At 28.2% G+C, this 17,898-nt stretch overlaps 1 protein-coding gene and 1 long non-coding RNA gene across 5 annotated transcripts; both read right to left on the bottom strand.

Moving 5' to 3' along the window:
• Window positions 1-1,458: 1,458 nt before the first annotated feature.
• LOC149891737 (uncharacterized) lies at window positions 1,459-8,050 on the bottom strand. Its single transcript, XR_016449554.1, has 3 exons — window positions 7,929-8,050; window positions 5,786-5,829; window positions 1,459-3,084 (listed from the first exon to the last, which is right to left on the bottom strand). It is a non-coding gene; the product is annotated as an uncharacterized LOC149891737 (long non-coding RNA).
• Window positions 8,051-8,553: 503 nt separating this feature from the next.
• LOC145189876 (two pore potassium channel protein sup-9-like) lies at window positions 8,554-15,266 on the bottom strand. Of its 4 annotated transcripts, none has more exons than XM_090077534.1 (5): window positions 14,985-15,266; window positions 11,287-11,646; window positions 10,544-11,041; window positions 9,830-9,918; window positions 8,554-9,715 (listed from the first exon to the last, which is right to left on the bottom strand). In XM_090077534.1, the coding sequence occupies exons 1-4, from the start codon at window positions 14,995-14,997 to the stop codon at window positions 9,878-9,880; spliced, it is 912 nt and encodes a 303-aa protein (XP_089933660.1). In that variant the 5' UTR covers window positions 14,998-15,266; the 3' UTR covers window positions 8,554-9,715; window positions 9,830-9,877. The 4 variants fall into 4 exon arrangements, with proteins under 4 accessions (XP_089933660.1, XP_089933658.1, XP_089933657.1 ...); XM_090077532.1 differs by lacking the exon at window positions 14,985-15,266 and adding an exon at window positions 13,853-14,002 and having other exon boundaries at window positions 9,830-9,976; XM_090077531.1 differs by lacking the exon at window positions 14,985-15,266 and adding an exon at window positions 12,251-12,436 and having other exon boundaries at window positions 9,830-9,976.
• Between the last annotated feature and the right edge of the window lie 2,632 nt (window positions 15,267-17,898).

Below are 17,898 nucleotides of genomic sequence, written 5' to 3'. Positions count from 1 at the left end.
TCCGTATTTGAAAATTTTTTTAAAAGGATTTATTTTGCAACGTACTTGAGGTGGCCGTATAATATTTTTTGATCCAAAAAAAAAATTTAACTTTTTTTATTTGTTTTGTTTTTAAATTTTTTAATAATTAAAAAATTTTCTCAAGGGGAGGGATGTTTTCGCAAGTTTCTAAAAGCAAAACACAGTTTTTCTCAGTTCAAGCATTTTGTGGGGTAGTAACCCAGACTTAAGTACTTGCCCTTTTTGATAGAATTTTGAATATACATCCATATCGATATTTAGCATGGGATGTAGGAAGCAGATTTTTGATTCTTTTTTATAAATTGTATTTATTTCCTAAAAACCTGTTTTTAAGGTTTTAACCTCAAGAACATGGATTTTCAAAAAAAAAAAAAAAAATTCTACATCCCGGCTTATAACAGCATTGTTGGTTGCTATATAAAATTATTTTGATGATAATTTTACCCAATTTCAATCAATATTCTGCACCATTATTTTCAGCCTTTACAAAATTTCTGATTTTTTTTTTTGAATAAATTCAGTTCAACTGTTTTTCAATCTGAAATTTTGTGTTGAGAAAAAAATTCTCTGAAATTTCAATTGTCTAAGTTAATTTGTAAAACATTTGGTAGGCAATAGAAAAAAGATGTTTTTATTTTCTGGATTATAATATACGGTCACTATAAGTATTTTTAATTGTAGACAGATAGAAAACGAGTATATAAAAATTACTTTGGTTTAATTGCATTTTTGACAAAAATGTGAAATTTAGAAGGAAGTTGTCTAAAATTCTATGATAATTTAGAGCAACTCTGCGCATAACTGAGTTTGTGCAGCGTAGTCGGAGTGTTGAGGCGGCTTTTATCAATTACACGGAGCTTGTTGATATTGTCAAGGAGTTTAGCTAATGAAAATCACAAGTTTGATCTATTTTTTAAAGAAATTAAACTTTAAAAAGCTTGCTTAATAAATATGCCTATGTCAAATTCGTCAATAAAGTTGGTATTCTTATTTATGCTTGTATACTAAATGGCGCGCCGTATTTACTTTACCATGTGTTATTTATTCGCAAGAACAAAAGTTGTCTCACCTTTTAGTTTATTTTATCGTAATTAAAAAATGATATTCCTTAAGTTGTGGAGTTTATATGGGAACTTTATTCCCCATTTTAATAAATATGTCATGAATGAGTTCATTTCCATTATCAGAAAAAATTTTGGAAATAAACTGCGGCAGGTACTTATGTTTTGTCATGAAAGACTGACTGGCTATTGAATTTATAATTCTTTACTGTTTCTGTTTCTAGTTTCGTTTTGCCATAGAAATGCGGTTAAACAGCATGTTCTAATTTTTCTATGTTTGATGTATTTTAAATTTAAAAAGTATGAATAAATAGAATTAAGGGGGAATTTAAGAAAAATAAAATAAGTTATCTCGTCATCTTTAAAAATCCTTGAATTTTTCTTTTTGAAATGCAAACTTATCCAGAATTTGTTTTGTCGTTTTTATGACTTCTATGAGCGCATTTATCTAGGAATTGTTTTGTCGTTTTTATGACTTCTATGAGCGCATTTATCTAGGAATTGTTTTGTCGTTTTTATGACTTCTATGAGCGCATTTATCCAGAATTTGTTTTGTCGTTTTTATGACTTCTATGAGCGCATTTATCCAGAATTTGTTTTGTCGTTTTTTGTATGAGCGTATTTTTAACAAGTTAAAAATTCCTGTAGGCTAAATCACTTTTTGCTAAAAAATTTTCTTTATAGCTTCAAATCTCCACAAAAAAAGTGTTTAATAGCCTCTTGAAAAAGACCTACAGCCAAAGGATAAAAAAATCCCTTTATTCAAGATGTTAAAATGTTCCTCAAAAATATTGATAATTTCAAAACATTTTTTTTTTCATTAAAAAAAGAGTCTGCATTTTGTTGTGTGAAAAGAACTTGTTAAACTTGCTTAAGACTGCAGCAAATGAAATCGGAGAAAACAATTTTTTTCCTATCAAAAGTTCTAACAGTGATCTTCACCTATCTGTCAATGTATATTTTACACGAAATATTCTGTAATAGTAGGACTTTTCAGAGGACCACAATCGCTTAAATCAATGTCCGTATTGCTGGGCACCCTCACTTTAATAAATTCCGCTGAACATTTGTCTATTTTCATTTTCAAAGAGTTTAGGTCATATTGACCGAACTTATCAACGGTAATGTCAATTGTGGCGGAACACTTCGAACAATTCGACGAATTAAAATTTACATCTGTGAATTTATATACAGCAGGGGCGTTTTCTTTGTTAGCTTGGTACCAGTTAGTCAGTTCATAGAAAACGCTGTTTGAATCTGTAAATTTCTTTACACGATTGTAAATGTTTTTCTTTAAAAAAGAAATTTCGGTTTTATTCACTGGATGGTTTCCAAAAGTGTTTTTAATTTTCAGTCCGTCCTCATTATGAATCCTTCTCTGAGAATGTTTGGACGCTTGAAAATGAAGACCATTGCTGGCTTTTGATAAATTGGGTTCCAGCCTCTGAAGCACACCAGTTTGACGCTCTTTAATTTGGAATACAAGTTCGTCATCAGTTTTATTTTTTAACGTTGTTTGCTCTCGAGTTGACGTGGTCGGAAACTGAAAGGGAGTTCTTTGAACTTCTTGCTCATCATACCATTGCTCTAGCTCCTCAACGATATCTTTCAACCCCCCTACGACTTGACTGTTCATCATTCACGCGATTGTTTAAATAATGGATTTCTCTTTAAAGCTTAACTGCAATTTCAGCCTTTATTTATACGATCGCGTATATTTATTTAGTTATGTTTGTTTGAATCGTCGTCAAATTATATTGTTTTATACAAACTTTCTCACGAAGTACACTTGCCAGCAATTAAGCTTCTTTTTAAATCAATAAGTAAACTTGTTTGTTTTTAGTTCCTTGAAACAATTTTTTATGAAGCAATAGGAAGCTAAAAACTTTTGCATGCAGGATGTACTGGCCTGTTTTCAAGTTATTAAAATATCTTTCATCGCCACCCTTTTCATTCGCTTCGGCTTCGGATTAACATCGTTTTGTCGTCAAACTACGTAAAACTAGAAAAATCAACTTTAATCAGGCCATATTGATCGTAATTCTACGCATAATGATGAAATAATATATTATCTTGTTTAATAAGTCTTTCTTAAACATATTTTCATGAAATAAATAACTAGGTTGAACACATAATTAAATTAGTAAACTCAAGGAGACGCTTTAAGTTAAAAGAAGTGTGTAAATCGTTTAATTGTCGGTTGATTTATTTTCAGATTCTGCAACAGATAATAAAGCACTTGTGATACCTAATTAAGTTGCAAATAAAATAGTTTTATAGATGATGTAAACAATAAAACGAGGTGCTTCCTATTAATTTAAATTCATAAAATCTTCCTAAAGTTTTCCAGCAATAAAATCTTTTGTAGCTGATTTCTAAAGTTTTAGATTATATTTATATTTATCTATATCTATTTATATTTAGATATATTTATATTTAGATGTATATTTCCAAATATTTATAACATGTTAATTTTGAAATATTTATGCATTTTAGTGAATGATTGGTGTATAAATGCATTAATATTTACAAGTGTATGCACCTGAAAAACTAGTTTAAAAAGAGACCGGAAAACCTCAGGATTTGCAACTATTAAAAGTCATTTTTCTTTTGACTACGCGCCAAAATTGTACAGCAAATCTCAAAATAGAATAAATCAATATATGATGAGGGCTTACAATTGAAAAATTGTTTGTATTATAGCGAACACTTCTTTTGATCTACCAATTCACCTGAGCAGAACTTTTTTGTAGCTCAATGCAGCTTGCAGCAACTTGTAAAAAAATTTTTAAACTTTTTAAATCTTTAATAAATTTTTATTAAATATTAATAAAGCTATTTTTTTTTTTTTTTTTTTTTTTGATGGAACCAAGATTTCTAGGTTCAACCTTTCGGTATTAAAATTTATTTTCTGCTCTGACGACACTGAAATGACGTGAACGCTAATAGGATATCGAGTTCAAAATGACATATCGAGTTTAAAATAACAATGTCTGCGGAATTGGCGTGCGCATTTGAATTGTTTTGACGTATGTGACATTTAAGTGTGTCATCTCAGCAATCAATTTATATTATCTTTATAATCAACTTGTGTAATCGTTGCCATCAATAAAATTACTTTTTTTTTTCCACTTAAGATAAATAAATCCAATTTTCTTCCAACCAAATCAATCTTCTTCAGATAATGTCATCAAAACGCTAATTAAACTCGGTCAAATATCCTTAATTACTTACAGGAAGCCGTTTGTCAACCTGCCTTTTCTAATAAAAGAGAAAAAATTAAATCAGAGCTTAAAACTAAAATTAAATAATCTAATAGAAGGTTCTGCAGAGAAAAAATGAGTATATTATTACTAAATCGTATTACAACTGTTTGATTGTTTTGCTATTACAAGAGAACTCTTTTCTTTGTGTTACGTGTGTGATCTGCGTTTGTTTATATTTTTATCGATGCGATGTTTTGAAAGTACGAATATATATAAATAATTTACTTGTATGTAAATAATATTCAAAGAATTTTGTACCATACGTTTTCGGTGTTTTAAATCTCAAACAAGTTTCAAACGTATAAGTGAGAGCGTTGGGTAAAAATTTCGTTTTTCACTTAGTTCTCTTTACTTGAAATTTTTTTTTTTTTTTCTCTCTCTCTCTCTCTTATATTACTTTTATTGATTTAACTGTTTTCATTCATTTGTTAAAAAAATTTTATAACGAGTGAAATAAAACCTGTCAGTCATGACACATGGAGTGAAATTTAAAAAATGTATTTTGAGTATAATTTTTTAAAAAAGTAGCACAAAGGCTGCTTCTAAATAATTTTAACATAGGACTCGATTCTGTCAGCACTTTCTAGATACGACCTAAACCCTTTTTAAACGAGCCAACAATAAAATATTTTAAAAGGGCTTTATCTTTGTCTCCAGCAAATTATATTGGAGAAAGAAAATTATTTTAATAAGTCAACCAGTGGCACATGCAGGACTTAATCTTCCGGTGTCAATTTTTATAAAAAATTAAATATATATATAAGTAAAATACCACCATAATAGGTTGATATTTATTTGTAATAACCATAGATGCATAAATTAATCATTGTTACATTTAATAATCATAGTTCCATATCACAACCGTAGATACACAAAGTAATCATACCCATGTAATGATCATAGATATCATAAATGATAATTATAGATTCGTAACATAAAATGAAATAAAGTTGAATGAATAAATCAAATTAGAAAAAACATATTTCTTTTTTCTATTTATTTTAGAGCTGAGCGAAGGTTTCCAAATCACTAAATTCCCCCACCATCCCTTCCTCTTCCGCTCCCCATCCCCATCTTTGTGTGCACCAGTGAAATCAACTAATTTAAAGTAAAGAAAATTTTCGAATGTATAGATTACGATAAACAATGATTTTCAAAATAAAGCCATAAATCAATATGAAACAAGAAATATAACAAAAACGACTAGATTAATAATAATGAAATTTAAAAAAAAAAAAAAATGGGTATAGATGTTCCTATCGCCTCTTTAGACACGCGGTGAGCAACATGATAACAATGGAAAATTTTTTAAACTCTTTTTCTTTTTATATTACTCCACAGCTTGTTTTCTCTTATTGCCTCTACAAAAGGATAATTTTTAAATAAACAAAACTATTCACTGAATTTATAAAAAAAAATGTGTTTTTGTATTGATACCGTGAAACCTTTATCTTCAAACTTCATCTCCCTCAGTCGCAAAGCTAAATATTTATTGAAAACTTTTGAGTGTTGATTTTAACGGACTAGCAGGGGAAATGTTTGTTCAATATGAAATACTTAACAATTCTTGAACAAATAAGATTTATTTAAAATATAACAAGCGCTCTTCTTAATTGGAGTTAACTTTCATAAACTCTTTAGAGATTGGTAATTTAGAGGTTGGTAATTTGTATTCTTTTTGATTATTTCATGTTTCATAAAGACATAAATCTGTTCTAGTATTGTGTTAAATATTACCAAAATATTAAAAAAAAAAAAAAAAAAATTCTTTAAAAGATATTTCAAATACTAAAAAATTTGCTTTATATAAATTGTAAATTATTACCAAAAAAATGCACGATAACTCTCTAAACTGACTCTAAGAGTATTTTTATAAAGAAGGGTGGCGGATACTCATTTTATATTTTGCAGTTTGTTAAAAGAAGAAAAGGTATTATCAGAACTATATCAAACAAATTTACTTTATACGATATCAAACAAAGTTGTACTTAAATTTAAGAGTAGCCTAAATTGTCTAGACTTGCTAACAACATTTATTCGCTTAATGATTATTAAATCAGTTTTAGCAGATTGTTCGCTAAAACTTGTATCGCTATTTCTTCGTTAATATGTTGACGCACTGCAACGGTAATTATAACAATAAACTGGATTTTTTAAACAAACATTACGGTTTTGTCAACTTTAATTTTAATCCCTTTTTTTATGTTAGTAAAACTGTTAAGTTTAGTATATTTATTTTAATAATACCAGCAATGAGTCAACACTTAAAAGTAATGATAATTCTTTTAAAAAATAGGCAGAAATCGTATATAGGAATAGCTAACCCATACGAAAATCATGAATAATTATCTCTCTGACGTAATTATTTTTTCATTAAAAGTTTTCGACTAAAAAAAACTTCAACTCCACATGGTCACCATGCTCAGTCTTAACAAAATATATACTGATTTTCAATGGAAATCTTTACCAGCACTAGAATCTCTACACAAATCAGCTTCAGATAGCGGTATTGATTCGGACATGTCATTTACTAAACTATCGAGCTCCTCACTAGAAATGGAAACGGTTAAAGTATCACCATGTTTGTTCTTACAAGGTACGCAAGCTCCGTTAAAGAATCGCATTGATGGAATAAATAAAGCTTTTTTTTGGATAAAGGACGAGCTTTCTGAAATGAAATATTCGGATAAGAAGTTGGCAAAAAGATTCATACATCTAAGGTCGCACTGCGCAGAAGAGAAACGCAGAATGGAAATATCTGAAAAAGTCGATGCTCAAAATTTTGGGACATCAGTTAAAACTAAAAACAAAAGCAATGAAAAACGGACATTAACATCGAAGGACGCTTTCCCGATCGATGGAAAACAATTTGAAAGAAACAATAGAGTGACGTGGGCTTTATAACAGTTTGAAGTTGTTGATCATCAGAGTTTTTTATTTTTTATCATGATCATGATCAGCATCTCATTGTAATCACGATGGTAATAATGATGATCATGATCATCACAGTATGGTTATGATAATAATCGTTATCTTCATGATTACCATTATGATCATGTTTAAATGATAATAATGATTATGAATAAAATTTTAATCATAGTATAGGCTAAAATCTTATAAGAAAATTTTCATAATTTTGTGCCTTGCACCCTTTAAAACTTACAATGTTAAATTGAACGCATGAATTATGTTCGTGTGTTGAATATGCTGGCCGCTGCGTTATTTATTTGAAAAATAAAACTTAACTTTTAACATCGCATCAAAAATTTTATTTTATTATTATTTTTTTTTTATCTTTGTGTGTGTTATTAGTTATACTATTTATTGACGTTCTGTTTTATTGACGTTCTGTTTTATGTGCTGAAAGTTTTTCTTGTATTTATTATCTTATTTTCTGATCTTCAGTCATTGTATTTTTAAAAAACATTTTGTAATTTTTTTTTTTTTTTTTTTGGTGCTGTTTTATGTATCATTATTATTGTTGTTGAAGTTTTTGCAATAATAACCATGCTATTGCTATAGATGTGTAGATCCTATTTGTAAATACAAGCCTATCAATATTTTAATACAGCTATCTCACCTGCAAAGCTTTTGTACGGAATTGAAATATCTACTAATTGATGACCCGCTATGTACTTTTATTTTCTTTAAACTTCTGAATGTTGAATATCGTCTTCGATCTCTTTAGTTAAAAGTGTTTTTCTACATGATAATAATTTCAAATAACGAATTTTACTTCGTTTGCACAGACAAAATTATTCTTTAGTTATTTTTCCGCAAATATTTTCATATTGAAATTTAATAAGATTAAATTGTTTATTTTTATACCTTTATTTCTTTAAAAGTTTTTTTTTCTTTATTAGCAATAAAACTTGTTTACGAGAAATTGTCGTTGGTCGAAAACAGTAATAAACACATGTTTCATATGAACTGTCGTTGGTTGAAAACTGTCATAAACACATGTTTCATATGAATAGAACATTTTAAAATCAAATTTTAAATACTGAAATCACGAGAAAAAATTTTTTCCGTTCTTGTTCAAATTTTATTGATTATCGGCAATCGAAAATTCTTTCCGCTATAGCATGTATGAAGTTTTGGATGGCAGCTTAACTGCTGATCTATTTACTGACTATTTACTATGTAATACAGATTATTTCCCTATCTATTTACGGCGAAAATAAGCTAAAAAAAAAAAATCCGCTAAACAATAACTATTTGAGTTTTATTATTAGTAACTATGTACTTTGGGTGGCTAATTTATATTGTTCAGGCAAATGTCTAATTTTATGCAAATTATCTCGATGAATCCAATAAAATACTGACAAACATTTTTATCTGAAGTTTTAAAAATTATCATAAGTTTATTGCACAATGCAATTGAGAAAGACTATTTTTCGGCAACTTAGTTCTCACTTTTTTAAAGAGATTGGGAACAACGTGTGCTTATTGTAGAATTATCTGGATGTAAAGCACTCGTCATGCTGCCGTAAATAGAAGAAAATAAAAGTTATAAAAAGATGAGTTGCAGCCAATCCAAAAATATTTTTCCATTTTTTATACTCTCAGATTCTGCTGAATTTTTTGTTTGTTTGTAATTTGCAATCTTTTAAGGAAAGATGCGTCTATACGATTAATAAGATACTTAATCAAGCAATCTTTCTTGTCTATGCGGTTCTTGTTTATTTATGTTAAGACTCGTTTCAGCATAAACCATTAATCCGTGCATAGCACGATGTTATAATGTGTTTAGCCACTATAGAGTACCACTATGATGAATATCTTTAGAAGCTTATTTCTAAATATTCTTTTTCATCCACATTGGTTTATCATGATAACATAATCTTCTGGAGATGAATTTAAGTTTTCATCAACATTGGTTTATCATGATGTCATAATCTTCTGGAGATGAGTTTAAGTTAATCAAGTTCATTCCACAGTTGCTACGTGACTTTAAAATGTCCTGTTTAGATGTTAAGACACCGTTAGACCTGTACTTTAGAATAGGAGGACTATTAAAGTTCTTTAACGAGTTTTGTGAGCGAAAATTATCAAATGGATTTGATTGGTTCGGAAATAAAGTCTTGTGTCTAGTATTCGATTGGTTTGCTAATGCTTCTCTTAAGTTAGATTGTCTACTGTTTGAAGATTGATGTGGTATTCGTAGCAAGTCACAATATCTTTTATAATTTAATGATAAGTTTGTGTCACTGAAGTGCGACAAGTTATTAACTTCTGAATTACTATTATAACTTTGATATTGGGTTCTTGAGTTGCGAAAACCATTACTCGCACATCCGTTCTGATTTACTGATTTCATCCAATATTCTTTCCGTTTATGTTCTTTTAAAAGTTCATCCCAATTAACTAAATAAGTAAGAAATTTAACACCGCGTTTCGAAATTCATCCAATTAACTTTGTAATAAAAACTTGCATAAATGCAATTGCAAATTTTTTTAAAGCTGATAAATAAGACTTACTGCTCTCATCATCAGTATTTGTTGCCCGACTGATTTTTTCAAACGTTCTCATTTCTCGTTTATGAAATCTTCTCCTTTGGAAGCTATTTCTAAAGTATGACGTATCTTGATGGTGGCAACAAAGTAAGCTCAGATTCAATGAGTTTGCTTTAAAAGAGGTTCACAGATGTTAATACAAAAATTAACTTTTATTTATGGAGAAATTGGAGAAGGAAGAGAAGGAAGAGAAGGAAAAGAAGGAAGAGAAGCTGAAGAAGGAAAAGAAAAAAGAGAGAGAGGAGAAGGAGGAAATAGAAGAGAAGGAGGAGAATGAAGAAATAGAAGAGAAGGAAGGGAATGAGGAGGATTTTGATAAAATGATAAAGACGATGATGATGAAGATAATGATGATGATGATGATGATGATGATGATGATGATGATGATGATGATGATGATGATGATGATGATGATGATGATGATGATGATAACAATTACTATGTTTATGATCATGATCACGATGATCATTATAGTTATGGTTATGGTGATGATTATAGTTATGATGATAATATGATCATAATCATAATCCTGATTATAATGATCATGATGATTGCTATTATGATGATCAACATGATCACAATAATCATCATAACCATGATGGGACTTCAATGCTATTGAATTAAATATAGAATCAGCATTAATGAAATTTTTATACTGCTATACTAAATTATAATTACCACATTTTGAACTTGAAAGAATGCTATTAATCTCTTCCATTGCGTTTGAGAGTGCCGTAAACACTGTTGACACTAGACTTAAACCCACTGATAAATATAGTGCTCTTAAAAACCAAATAGCTTTTTCTTCTTTAGAGTCAGGTGCTCTTCCTCGGTTCGGTACAAGATCCCCAAAACCTATTGTTGACATGGCAATAAAACAATAGTATATGCTATCAATATAAGTCCAACTTTCAGTACTCGAATACAAGATTCCACCAAGAAACAACATGAAGATCATTAAAGCAATAGATACAATCATGACTTTGATGTTTATATTTTTCAACTTGTGCTTTTTTGTAAATCTACGAGTGCAATAGCGTAGAAAAAAATATATTGCAACAGTTATGTGCTCGCCAACTGATGCCAATGCTAGAATATTTAGTGGTATTCCAATAAGAGCAAATAAAATTAAGAAGACTCTACCTGCTTGAGTTTGGGGAGTTATGTGACCATAACCTGCGTATAGATAAAAAATGAATATATATATGTGTGTATATATATATATATATATATATATATATATATATATATATATATATATATATATATATATATATATATATATATATATATATATATATATATATATATATATATATTTATATATATATATATATACTGTTGTCATTTTCATTACTTAATAGCAAGGGAATTTTTATACTTTATCTTTATAGTTTTTCACATAAAAAATGAATTTTTACCAATTGTCGTTGTAACTGTTGAAGCAAAGTAAAGCGATTGGTAGTAGTCCCATTCACGTTGTAAATTTCTTTTTTCTAAAATCATCTGTTGAATTTGATCTTCTAGCGCATTTAGTATATTGAGTGAAATATTGTAATCTTTCACTAGATCGTTTTTGCTTTTAATTACTAAATCATTCCAGTACCTTGAATTATTGTCATTTTTTTCTAGCGCTTGAAAAACTAATGCTCCGAGCAATAAATACGATATTATAGCTATGCCCCGAATGATCAATATCTTAAGAGATGGTTGTAAAGGACCACATTCCGACTCAAGCTTTTTAATCGTTGAATTGTATTGCTGTCGGGATTTTGGAAATCCTAAAAAAAAGTTGTTTAAAGTGAAAGCTGATGATCAAATAGGGGCAAATGGTGTTTCTGTAAGCATGTCATCTTCATTTTGTTTTGAGCTGTTTTAAATATACTGATTTATTTTGCTGGCTTCTTTTTGTTCGCTTAAGTATTTTAATTTAAGTGAATAATAGTATTATTATTTTTTTTTTTTTCATTCATGGTATAGTTTTTAATACTATATTCTAATTAACCTGCGAATCGATAAATCTGTGATTTTATACTTTCATATTTCCACCTCTACATTTCAATATTCCTATATTCCTATATTTCTATATTTCTATATTTCTATATTTCTATATTGAAAAAAATAATAATAATAATAAAATTGATAAAATATAAAATAAAATAAAACAATTTTTATTTTATATATTAGTTTGAGACTTTTAAGGAAAATTTAACCACAAAATTTTCAACAAATGTCGAAAAAAAAAAAAAAGATTAAAACAAAAAAAAAAAAAAGCAGATAATAACAAAGAATGGAATTTTGAGACAAAAAAAAAAAAAATAGTTCTTCGCTGTAAACTTCGCTTAAATCACCAGGATGTAACAAAGAAAATTTTCAAAGCTCTACCTTTCCTCGCTTTTCGTTGTGCAAACCACATCACTATAATCATACTGAAAATGACATTATCTATAATGACACAATCTCTGTCATTCAAATTGAAGGGCGAAACGTGAAGTCTTTATTTTAAAAATAATTCGATAATATTTTATTTTTGTACAGATTTCAATGTTTGTTTAGGCCGTATATATGTATGTATAAGTATACATACATATTTTATTTATAGAGAAATTTGAGGAAAAAGAAATACCAAAGAAGCAATAAATAATTAATACACAAAAGCTAAAACTGTTCTGAATAAATTTGTGGAGAATGGATTTGATTTCAAGACTTTGTTATACAATTTTATTATATATTAATTATATTTAAAAAAAAAAAGGAAAACGTCTTTGTGAAGGTAGCATGTAAAACAACCAAAAAAAAAAACAAAACTAAAAAATACAAAAAAGTCCGTTTTTTTTGTAAACAACACGTCATACTTAACAGATACGATTCTTCTTTTCAACTGAGAAAATTTTAAGAAATGACAGTCAGACTATTTGATACTTAAGTAACTTTTAGTTAGAAGATGGGAATCAAGATGATCGATAAACCAAGAAGGCTAAATGATGGTAGAAATGTATAAATATTTAGAGTGAAGTAGTTTTTTTTAAAAGATATTTGTTTAAAATAGTTTAATACAACCATTTTATTTTTTTTAGGCAAAACAAAATTCAAATTTCTTGGAATAAACAAAAAATGCAAAAAGAAGAAAAGTTTGCAGAAAAAAAAAAAAAAAAAAAACAGATGAAAAAATCTTTTTCCAACCAAGAAACTTTGCTAAAAATGCCTCAAAACAAAAAATATAACATGACTCATGGTGTGCCAAGAGCCTAGCCTCTTTCTTCTTCTTTTTTTTTTTTTTTTGAGAATCCTCATGGAAACAAAAAGTTTAAGTTAAGCAACTTTTCTAAGTATTTGATTGATGCGAGATGATGAACTTTGTTTTAAGAAAATTAAAAACCTCAGCGGAAATAGAAAACAAGTTTGTGTATAATATGTATTATATATAAAGAAGCTAGTCAGTTGGAAAATTCATGCAAATAGAAGTAATTGGCTTAAAGAATCTAAATTTACATAAAAGCGGTTTTAGGCCACTGATGAGCATTTAAAGTGAGCATCGGTTCATAAGAAAAACGATCTATTTCCAATGGGCAGAAAAGAAAAAAAAAAAAAAAAAAGAAAAAACAATTTTTCTACCATTGATATTTTTTTTATGAAACATCGTTTTGTGTATATAATTACAAAATATTGTTATAGAAGTTTTCTGAAAAAAAAAAAGTAGTTCTTAAAGCTTTTGTTCTGAAATAGCTGTAAGGCATAAGTGTTAGGTTATTCTACGCGATAAAAACTATCGCTTATAATCTTTATCGCTCGATCAAGTTTTGCGAAACAAAAAAGTCGATATGGAAATGTCTTTATGATCATTTATAACAATCTTGCAACTATTTCAGAAAAAATGTAATAGTATCACTTCTTTAATCGAACAGGCATTAACGTTGATATTAGATAAGTTAAAATGATATATTTAAATGAAAACTTTATCAGTGCATTTTAGATATCGAATCTTACCATATTGCGGACGTGATCTTGTAAAGCTTGATGATAACATTCATACAAATTTTATAATTGAACTTTAATGCTTAATGTCTAACTGGATGGAAGACACTGGAGTTTTAAATCTTTAAAAGAACGCAAATGTTTTAGTAAACAAGAAGTCGAGAACAGCTGTTTTTTTTGGTGATTTTTATTTATTTGTAAATGTTTTTTTGTTTTTTTTTTAACAGAAAAGAACGATCATTTTCAGATTAAAAAGCCTCATCACTTTATTATGTATCAAAGTAACACTTGGTTCTAACACTGAGTTTCTTTTCTTTATTGATTTTGTTTAAAATTATTTTGGTTGGCACATCTACGCCAAAGCCAGCCCGGTTTTATTGTTACGGTTATTATATTAATTTTGTTATTATAAGTGTGTTTACCTCAAAACATGATATAGAAAAGCGAATTAACTGATATGACCCACTTGTGCGTAAATATATACATGTGTCTAAGAAGCCAATAATATTCTAGAAGTCTTCACTGCCACGCCTATAGATAAATGCGCATATATACACACTCAAAGTTTGTAATAGGTGTAAAAAAAGTTGCTCCTCCCACGTTAATGTTTTCAAATTGAAATAGAGTTCACTTAAGGGAAAAACATCGTTTTTACAACGATTGCAAGGGCGATGACTGCAAAGTGATTGTTAAAACGTTAAGAATTATTTAGATGTTTTTATTTTTATTTTTTTAAATTTTTTTGCTGAATTTAATTTCAACTTTGAGCAAGAAAATTGTGAGTCACTCTAAACATCCTTCTGCTTGATAAAAAATAAAACGTCTTTTTTTCTTTAGCAGAACATTCTTACGTCAAACGTAAAAATTTCGTTGTCAATGTTTGAGTTACTAACATTTTTTTTTGTTCAAAAGCCTCTGTGAGTTTAAATTTGCTTCATCAGAATTTATTAAGTTAATTCAATTGTTTCACAATCCCTCTCATTCGTTGATTAGTTGTTTTTGAGCGAATCCACTCTTAAACTTATAGAATCTTTTGAATTGTTCTTGTCTATTTAAACTATGCTTACAATTTATCGTCTTCTTACTAAGCTTCCATATTCTAATAAAATATTGTCTGAAAAAAATGCCTAAGACATTCACTTACTTCTAGAATCCATCTCATGTTTGTGCGATTCACATTTTCATTATTTTCCGTGAATAAGAACATAAGGTTTATTAAAACGTTTACATAAAAACATAGTTCATAAAAAGCATATGATTTTTCTCGATTAAAGCAAATAAGAACGAAACGCTGTTCTACAAAATGATTAACGCAAATAATTTTCTATATTTAATGCTATTTAATACATCGAATAATGTATGCTCTTTTTTTGACTTACTAGTAGCTAATATGACAATGAGGTTGTCGGATCTTAATAAAAATGATATGCTATTTACGTCTCCATTACTTTTCTTTTTAGACTAAGAGTTTGGGGCACACAATTTTTTTTTTTTTTTTTTTCATCTATCGTAAAAACGCGTAAAAAATCAAAATTCGAACATTTATAACATTAAATACAAAAAAAAAAAAAAAAAAAAAAAGAAAAAAAAAAGTGTTTTAAAGAAAAAAAAAAAAAAATAACTTGTGTAATTTTTTTTTTTTTTTTTTTCTAGTTTAAAAGTCTTATTTACACAGCGCAACTTTTTATTAACAAAAAATATAATCGTCACTGAGTACGTTTAATTAGAAGTTTGATCATGAAGAAAGTTTTATTTCAAAATTATTCCAAAATTTTGTTTTTTGAAATGTCTGTTAATTAAAACGGTTTATTTAAGATATGTGCTAGAGGTGTATTTAAATTAATTATTAAATATCACTGAAGAGTTTTTTTAATAATTCTCACTTCGTAATATTGATTTACAAGTAAAACTAACGGACTGACAGGAACCTTTAAACTTAGAATCTCTTTTTTATTCATCCAAAAGCTGATAGTGTAAATTGTGCAAAAGTTGTAACTACATGGGCCCCTCCGACTTTTATGTATTTAAATGTACTGCATCAATCGCTCAGAAATAATTGAAAGCAGCATTCAAGTTAATTACACATACGCTTGATATATTTTTAAGTTACCTCAAGCGAAGACGTGTGGACGCCTATTTAAAAAGAAAATGCGTTTATGCAATTGTAAAAAGAGGAAGGTGTTCAATTTTTAATTGTCGGACCCGTGTACTTTTTAATAGTCAATTTTGTGGGTCACAGTATTTTTCTTTAACCACTCTTTTGTAAATTTAAGAGAATATCAAACTTCAATTACCTCAAAAAAATTTTTTTTTATAATAAAAGAGTTGTGTCAATTTGAAGATGATTTGATTTTGAAGTCAATTTCATGACCATGGCGTCAATTTGAACATGATTTGATATTAGTATTTAGGATTAAAAGAATCGAAAGCCACAAAAAATAATAATTTATTCCTTGAGTTAACTTTATTTTTACTTTTACGGTCTTAAAATTTGAACCTTTCATTTCAATGATTTCATTAAAAAATTCAATCTCATTGTTCTTAAATTTTTTATTTCATTTGTACACCAGCATTGCAAGCTCGTATTTTTAAGCAAATACTCAATTGTGGGCCCCATGCATTTCAATGAAATTGCCTGATATTCTACTTGGTTGTTCTTTTGCTTATCCCGACTATAATCTTAAAATGTTGAATATAAATGGTAAATAACCTTCGATTCAAACAAAACACGTTTGTTCTTGTTGCTTTGAAATAGGCTTATGTTTTGTCAAGTATTTTGAAACAAGATTGGAAAGAAAATATCTAGTGGCTGAAATCTAGGAAGAATAAACACTTACTAAGTTCCTCAAATATACTTTTTTACTTTAATATGGTTTGTAATACCCCTTTTTTTTAGTGCTATTCACCAACTGGTTAAATTAATTAATAACGCTATTCTTACTATTCTTAATGCTATTCTTACTATTCTTAATGCTATTCTTACTATTCTTAATACTATTCTTACTATTCTTAATGCTATTCTTACTATTCTTAATACTATTCTTACTATTCTTAATGCTATTCTTACTATTCTTAATGCTATTCTTACTATTCTTAATACTATTCTTACTATTCTTAATACTATTCTTACTATTCTTAATGCTTATGCTATTCCTTCTCAAGTCTACAATTTAATCGTAGGCTTGGAAGTATAAATAATAAGTTATATGATAAAGTTTAAAAAAACTTCGGAAATTCAATAAAACATCAATGATTGAAAATCATTCAATGGCGAACAAGAAAACTGGGAACATTTATAGAAATTTTTAATTGTGCAGTTAATCTTAATGATCAATTACACTGGTCTGCGTCAAAAATGTTTCCAGGGTTTTCTTAGGTGATTCTCAATGAAATTTGTCTTCTAAATCCGAATCGAGGATTCAAATTTGTCAATCAGGTCTAGTTTTTAAGATACAGACTTAGGGCTCATTTACCGCATATAACAGCTGAGTGTCCATTTTATTGCAATTCCCAGGTGACAGTTGTGTATTAATATATCTATAAACAGTATCCAAAGTATATTTATAAAGTTTTATTTATCATTGTCAATTTTTTTACAGGTTAATACATGAGATAAAATATATTTCATAAAAATGAATAGAAAATGTAAAAAAAGTTCCGACAGATTCTGCTATGTGTGTGGAAAGGTAACTTTTAGTGATCAGCAATGCACCATAACTACGTTAGTAAAATCCCTTTACATTGCATAATTCAGAATAAGACTTGGCAATCAAGACAAAAGTTTCGCCCCACATATATGTCGTAGCCGTAAGGCGCTGGAATAAGAGCACAGCAAACTGTATGTCTTTTGGTGTATCGATGGTATGGAGAGAACGCAAGGACCATGCTACAGACTGCTATTTTTGTATGACCAATCTTCAAGGTAAGATAATTTCTTATAAGAACATTATTTAACTAATCCAAACATATTTGTTTTTTTAATTGTCTAATGACGTTTGAATTTTTTATAAAAGTTGTGCTGAAATTCAACAAAAAAATTCTTTAAATTGTATAGAAAA

This window comes from Hydra viridissima, unplaced genomic scaffold, assembly GCF_058129835.1.
Source record: "Hydra viridissima isolate aposymbiotic clone 2 unplaced genomic scaffold, HvirCarnegie_v1 scaffold_2, whole genome shotgun sequence".
NCBI lineage: Eukaryota > Metazoa > Cnidaria > Hydrozoa > Anthoathecata > Hydridae > Hydra > Hydra viridissima.
The sequence above is the reverse complement of the archived record's forward strand: the minus strand, read 5'-3'. Positions and strand labels throughout refer to the sequence as shown.